We start from the raw sequence: 7885 nt of genomic DNA, 5'->3' as shown, positions 1-7885 counted from the left end.
AAGTTCCCTTTCTATATCCAGGGTTTCTTAGGTCATCTGCGTATCATCAATGGCTTTGCATATATATATATATCATCACTGTCGGGCTGAATCCTCCTCAATCCAAATTTGGTCCATTTCTTACTTTTTCACAAATAGATACTATTGGTCAGTCCCACACGTATGTCGGTTATCTTTACAAATTATTCATCCATCTAAGAGTTGAAAATGGCTTGCTCTCGGTGACAATGTGATGTTATTTGCTCAGCAAATATGCTGTTTTTGTGTTTGTATGTTTTTGTTTCCTGAAAAGTGATGGTTTTGGACATGCGAGGATTCCACCCGACCGCAAGTGCAAAAAAAATTAAAAAAAGTTTCCAAATCAATTTACTGTATAACATTTGTGATGATATTCTTTATTGTACACTTTTTTGTATGCTGCTTCCACTAATCACAGGCAATGAATAGTATTAGCAAACTTTATAGGTGCAATTATGCAGCTATATTCTCTCAAAGACAGCAAATGGAATCCCTCTATCATTTAGTGTCACCTGTTACAAAGTAAAACAAGCCTATTTCAACAAGATTTGGATGCAAAAACCAAACATTAATTTCATCAACGTTGCTGTCATTACAGAAACAAAATGAGGTTGTCAGTATCAAACAATTTTATTATTCTAATTATTATTTTTTAATAATGCTGCTTTCAATGAATGGCAAAATGTATATACTTTTTGTGTGTGTGTAACTAAATAAATGTAAAGTCACTGAACTATTTTTTCAAAAATTTGAAACAATAAAAAGCGTGAGATCGTGTTTGATTGACCGTCAATGACTATTTGTTGACGACGGCTGGTAAAAGATGGACTACAACTCCTATAATGAAACGCGGGCCGTTTAGTCCCCACCCCCCGGCGCTTCTATGCCCTGTGACTGCCACCAGACGGCCGAGTGGAGAAAGTGCACCACACGTTTGCTCTCAGCCAGGCGGCTCTTTAGTGGAGCAGCCGCGCCAGAGGTGGGAAGATGGAGTAGCCCATTATGTGTCTAAGCTGTCCTCCTTCAAGATGTTCCCCGGAGTTTTCTATGCACTGCTGGCGGGTTTCCTCGCGGCCGTGGCGTCGTCGTCGGCCAAGCTGTCACTGGGAGCGGACTACCTTAAGGGAGTGTGCGAGACGGGGCTCCGGACGTGGGGCGAGCAGCGGAGATTTCGACAAGTGGACGAAACTACCGCCTGTGACCGGGTGAGTCATGGAAGACGGAAGGGGAGGGAGAGGGAAGTGGCCCAGCTTTCTCAGCCCCAGCTCCGGTCATGACGAGGAGGCTGCTGGGTGGCTGACATTGCAAGCCGCGTGGTGTCGCGTTGTTTTGCCGTCACGACGCTCTTTCCTCTCGCCGGGGTCGCGCTTCTTTTTTGACCTTCGAACACCATAAATAAAAAAATAAAATTAAAAAAAACAATGTTCTTGATAAGTCACCTTAAATGAAGGCCTGTCGAAATACCAGCTTTGCTGCTGCCACACATTAAAAAGACACCACAAGGTTGTTATTGCTCATTGGCTCATTTTACAGGATGTCAAGATCCTAAGATCAGAGGTTTGGGGGGGCTGAGCTCCTGGTCGGGCAAGATAAGTCTCACTTTTTTTTGTACATTTTAACGCAATTTCTATAAAAGAGAAGCTTTTAGGGAAAATCTGTGACTCAACCATCAAATCTGATAAGGATTATTTAAATGCTGAGGGTCAAAAAAAGGAGGATTGGATTGGATTTATAAAACGTCCACATTTGTAACTCAACAAATTTCCAACTCATTTTGATACAGAAGCACGTCATAAACATGTATTTCCCCCCCCCCCCCCCCCAGAAGTAAATCAGCCCACATAGTGAATACCAAAAATAAAAATAAAAATAAAAAAAAAATAGACCTTGGTCCTATTTTTTTGGACATTTGTAAGAAATGCAAAGCACAATGTGTAAAACACATGAACAGTAATTAACTTTTGCGAATAGAAATATCTGAAATACTCTTTGTTCCTCTGTCTCTCCATCTCCTCCGGGCATCAATCCAGTCGGTTAGCTTGTCAGTAGGAGCTTGGCTTTCATACTTACACATGCACATAACACAAAAGCTCGTTTCTCTCATTCCCATTCAAATGGAGGACAATGGTGCTGACCACCTGAAACGTACCCTAAAAAGACATCAGCTAACGTCTACCCAACAACATAAACTGTTATCGACAATTAAAGGCCGCAAAAATGCACAATAGTAATGGTAATTGTGGTTGATTTTAAATGTCCCCTTTCATAATTTTTTGAAAATTTTTTTTTTTTCATAATCTTTGATAATAATTTAATAATAATAATAATTGTAATAATTTGGGCTGGAAATAGCCAGCGAGAGGAAGATATTTTGAGATTTAGGCTTGTCCATTCACTTGAAGGGGGGCGGGGGGGGGGGGGAATTAAATATAGAGGCGCTTGAGCACCCCCAAATATGGACTACAAATGCCTATGCCATAAACAGTAAGTGGTACCTTGACTTACAAGTTAAATTTGTTCTGCAGATAATCGCAGGGCAATACAGACGATCACTCACACTCACTATCATTTAAGCCCACCACTGTGTCAACAGCCTGATTGTCATATCAGAATCAGCTTTTTTAATTAGGAATGTTAAACATTAAGAATTTGTTGCCGATTGTTGATGTCACTGTGTACACATAGGGTCAGTGGCGGCTGTTCAGTAGATGTCGCTAGGGTTTACAATATGCGTCTTTAGGGGCTAATTTCTAATGAAAAATGTGGCCAGATTTGGAAGTATGCAAGTGAAGCTTCAGAAACATAAAGGAATCTGAATTTGCGATGATGTAATGTTTCAGCTCCACATCCCTTTGCGGCTGCTGTGTGGCGGGCTGCTTTTCACCTGCAATGCTGTGATGTGGACCTTCCTTGCCAAAGCACTCAGGTACTCCTCCTCCTCCACCCAAACCACTGTGACCACCACTGCCTCCAACTTCGTATCTTCCGTGAGTAGCAGCCTGTCTCTTTCTCACACACATGCACAGCCGCACTCCTACGCAATTACACACTCTGCTCTCTATTGTTTGAGTGGCAATTAATTTTACACTAGATTATATGGATGACGCCACGGTGGACGACTGGTTAGAGCATCTGCCTCACAGTTCTGAGCAGTGGGGTTCGATTCCCGGCCCCGCCTGTGTGGAGTTTGCATGTTCTCCCCGTGCCTGCATGGGTTTTCTCCGGGTACTCCGGTTTCCTCCCACATCCCAAAAACGTGCACGCTAGGTTCATTGAAGACTCTAAATAGCCCGTAGGTGTGAGTGTGAATGGTTGTTTGTTTATATGTGCCCTGCGATTGGCTGGCAACCAGTTCAGGGTGTACCTTGCCTCCTGCCCGTTGATAGCTGAGATAGGCTCCAGCACTCCCGCGACCCTTTTGAGAATAAGCGGCTCAGAAAATGGATGGATGGATATATGGATGAGTTGTCTCTCACAGCAGAGCTATGCAATATGACTCTTTTAATGCATTGCAAAGGACTTCATATTACCTACAGTATATGTTTTCACTGGAATTTATTTAGAATCTTTTGTCATTTTGAGGCTTTCCTTGGGCAGCTGATTTTTGGCGAGGCCCAAATAACACTGTGGTGGGTCGGGATCTCCCTGACGTTCTCTGGCCTGCTCGTACTGCAGAGGGTTTCTCCACAGGATCGACAACCCAACGCCGACGCTAAGAGGGATGAATGATTTGTCTCATCTCCACTAAACTGCGTTCGGCCAGACTAGGTACTTCTCATACTGTTATGACATACTGTATGCTTTGGATGGATTCTAATTTGGATTTTCCATCACACCAAAGAGAAATCATATGTCAATGTAGATTGTTATGTGTATATTTATGAAATGTGTCATCGACAGAGAAACAGAAAATAAAAATGTGATTTTGTCCGTAGACCCATCGCTGAAAAGATAGAAGTAAATGTCCCCATCTAGTCCAACTGTTGTCCTAACTGGTATAGTTTTTGGTAGGCTGTACACGATTTTTGGGGCCGATCAGCGAGTTTTAAAAAACCGATCCGATCACAAGATGGAGCAATGTGTCTATTTAAATGACCTGTTCATTTACTGTATATACTTCATTGCTCAAAAAATTCTATTTACAATGAATAATGTATTTTTGTTAATCTATTTATGCCAGTGAGGCATAGTGACAGACAACAAATGAATGGTCTTCTATTAGATGGCAGGAAGTAAATACAGTAACTAATATATCCACTTTTTGTGACATTTTTGTTTGTTGGTGTGCTGTGAGGTTTTTCAATTGTAAAATATGTTTCTTGGCTCCATAAAGGTTGTAAAACACTGGTCTAGTCAGGTCATGTATTCTAATCAGTCAGGTCAAACCAACATGACAGAAATAATGGGTGCTAACTTACTGTAATTAAATTACTTCACCCACACCGAAGCTTTAGAGCACGATTTAAAAGAACGACGGCATGTTTACGCACAACCATTAGTGCTAGCACTAGCTTGCTAGGCTACATAACGTTTTGTTGCCTGCTTGCGAGCCGTATCGTATTAAAAGTACGGGAAGATACCTCAAGCAAGCCTTAAACAAACCTCCTCTCCTGAGCACCGGTGACCACCAACACACGTTTTCCCCCATTTTGTTCTTGTCTTTGTTCTTCTTCAGTCTGCGCAATACACTCTTGTTGTCATCACCACAGAGTGTATCCGGTCGCATTTGAGTTGACAAGATAAAGCCTAGTGATCGTAAAAAATGGGATGCGCTGGTATCGGAATACAAGATTTTATTGCAGTAGTCCAACATTGTGCAATCGTAAAAGAGCAAATTTGTCTTGTAGTCTGATCTCGGCATTACGTATTGTCTGTCTCAGATGTGTTGTCTGTCCCACACGGCCGACCTGTTTTTTGTTTTTTAAATAACTTTATTGGCCGTCAGATATTTACAGTACTACATCAAAAGACACGCGACAAGGCTAAAAATAAAGTAGCTTTTGGAGTCAAATATACTGTGCACGATGGCGACGCGGAGTAAATGTCTTTTGCGGAGCCAATGAATGACGTCGGCGAATTATGACATTAAAGCCGATCAGCATAAAATGATAAATATCGGCCGATACCAATCAGGCTGATCAGATCGGTGTAAAGTCTAGTTTTTGGTGGTCTGTACAGCTAGCAGTTAGGCTAGCAGTAACAAGCTAATATGCTAGCTAACAATCAAAGAAACAATTTAGGGTTGAGAGGCACATTTTTCTCAATGTTTTTTGACAGAGTCTGAATATTTGTGTTCAACTTTCAAGGTTCCACTTTAGTTTCATATGGAATTCTTCACTGACACACACAATTAACACAAATTAAAGGCAATGAGAAGGAATGGGAAACCTAAAAAGGTGTGGAAGCTAGCTTGTTAGCAATTAGCGCAACTTTTAAGGATTCATCAAATAATGGAACAATATAGTAGTGTTGTAGCTCATTACTACTTTATTACTTACTAGCTGAGAATAAGATGATGAAATTAATATCACCATCTCTGTTAAAAGATATTGACACCTCCAAAGAGAGTGGTAAAAAAGGCATAAGAAGGGAAACATGGAAACAGCTTGTCCATGTTTTTTCATCTGTGAAAAATGTGTTATAACAGCAATTTGTTTTATTTTTATTTTTTGTAGCCATAATGTTATCTTAGAGTTTTGTCACTGTGAGCTTGCCAGGCAAAAAGGACCAGTGATTTATCACACTTGTTAATAAATTGGAAAAAGTGCAGGTTTTAGCATCAGACAAAACTCGGGATCCAAATGTTATCCTGGTTCATCAACACTGGCACAATGTCACCATTAATTCATATGAATTATGTACAGCAACTATTAGGTCACCAAAGTGTCTCTTTCAAATAACTATGACACTCACTGTAAACATCTGTGCATAATGAAGGCGATAGGTCTTAGCTGAAGAACTGAGCTCCTCTTTTCACAACGTAGCTGTGAAAGGCCTTGAACACTGACATTTTTTCTCTCCGTATAATACTAAAATTAGATGATGGTGTACGTTGGGATTTAGAGGTAGCTTTCCATTTCTCAAGATGTGAGCATGTTGTGTTCGTCCTCAATTGACATTAAAGCATGTGACTTCACTCTGTGAGCTACTATGTTTAATAAAACTGGACAAGTTCTCTTCTGTGGCCAAACCTTGGCTTTGTCTGGTTTATTTACTTCATTTGTGTCTTAGCTGAAGAGAGAACAAGTACGATAGAAAATGGATGGATGTACGTGTCTTAGCCTGATTTAGTTACCCATCAATAATACGAATACGGTACTTCCTCAAATCGTGGCCTCTGCTCAAAATGACGCTGCATCTCAATTAGTTTCCAGGTATGTCGTCCACTTGAGGGAAACCCCCACCTCACTTCATGGAAAAAATAATAGGTGGTTAGGGTTATCTTTACCATAGCTACATATGTAAGTCCTGTTGAAGAGATTTTTTTAGTGAATCCACTCTGCTCTCTATTGTTAGCATCGAAACCTTTTGGTAATAAAAAGGTTTTGCTCAATATAAATTAAAAATATATTTTAAAAAAGTGAAATTCATATACAGATTCATTAAACAATGGGAATACTTTTCCGAAGGCCATTTCCTACCTGATTTGTGTATTAAAACATATTTAATTTGTTTCTTATGTGGTAATCTTATCTCTTGAGTGTGAACTTTGGGGCTTCATGAGCTGTAAACGACAATTGATTGAAATTATATATAAAAAAAATAATCAAAATATTTTACTCAGTGTGGAGTTAATGTTTAGAATACAAGTTTCACGTTTTAAATTGATTACTGAATTACTGTATGTGTATATGCCACACATACAACCTTTAAGACTGATAATTTATGCTTTCAAATTTGATGCGTAGTGCCTAAATGCGATACGACTATAAACCATCTACCTGTGAACCTAATCTGACGAACAATTAAAAAAATTTTATTGCAATCAATAAACATATTAGTCTATTAGAGACTGCAGATTATCTTCACAGAGGCAGCCTTTTCAAAGCATTTCTCAATAGATTGTGCAGTTGTACCTAATGAAGTCCCGATATGAAAGTAAGACGTGACCAAGTGTGTCCCAACAGTAAGACCCTAATTAAATTTAAAAGGGCAATCTTGATGTGGGAATTTAGAAACGCCTGCAAGCCACATTTAGTACCTCTGCTTCTGGAATGTGCTCTTTGGTCATGTGGCTGTTGCACAGGCAAATGTCCCTTCCTTTTTTTTATATAAAAAAACAAAAACATGCTCAATCTGATTGGATTCAGTTAGATGTGTCACAAATACAATGTGAAAGTGTAAATAGATTATCCCATGGGGGACTTTGTCACCTCCACTTGCGGGGTAAAACACTAAAATGATGAAACAAACATTTCATATGACGCAGTATTCCTCTTGACGTTTGTCTTTGTATTTTGAATTTAAAAATGGAAAGAAAAAATCTGATTGTAAAATAGCTTCTTGTCTTTTTGCTGTATTGCGCTGTGTAAATTAAGGCTGTCTCGAGCTGCCAACCCCCACTCATTATTTGAAACACTTTTGGTGAAAAGGGAAACTGAAATCTCAATCAGGTGGAATGCTGTTCTCTCCACTGACCTCATTACTTGACACACTGAGAACATGTTAATCAGAGGTTTAGAACACGACATTAACAAACTTGTTTTTCAAAAAACCTTATTTGTTAAAGTAAGTCAATTACTGTATATCATATCACAAGTATCAAGGACTAAGATTGCAAATTACTGCCCATTTGTAGTAGGATTTATTCTAGTTTAAGGGTAAGATAAACTTTTTATAGCTTATTAATGTTTACCGATTATTTTAT

General features: G+C 39.4%; 1 protein-coding gene across 1 annotated transcript; it reads left to right on the top strand.

The window, feature by feature from the left end:
- Positions 1–836: 836 nt before the first annotated feature.
- LOC133470845 (transmembrane protein 42-like) lies at positions 837–4363 on the top strand. The gene is made up of 3 exons (XM_061759743.1): positions 837–1223; positions 2859–3005; positions 3601–4363. Exons 1-3 carry the CDS (start codon positions 861–863, stop codon positions 3745–3747), a joined length of 657 nt encoding a protein of 218 aa, XP_061615727.1. The 5' UTR covers positions 837–860; the 3' UTR covers positions 3748–4363.
- Positions 4364–7885: the final 3522 nt, after the last annotated feature.

Source organism: Phyllopteryx taeniolatus, chromosome 21, assembly GCF_024500385.1.
Source record: "Phyllopteryx taeniolatus isolate TA_2022b chromosome 21, UOR_Ptae_1.2, whole genome shotgun sequence".
NCBI classification, from domain to species: Eukaryota; Metazoa; Chordata; class Actinopteri; order Syngnathiformes; family Syngnathidae; genus Phyllopteryx; species Phyllopteryx taeniolatus.
The sequence above is the reverse complement of the archived record's forward strand: the minus strand, read 5'-3'. Positions and strand labels throughout refer to the sequence as shown.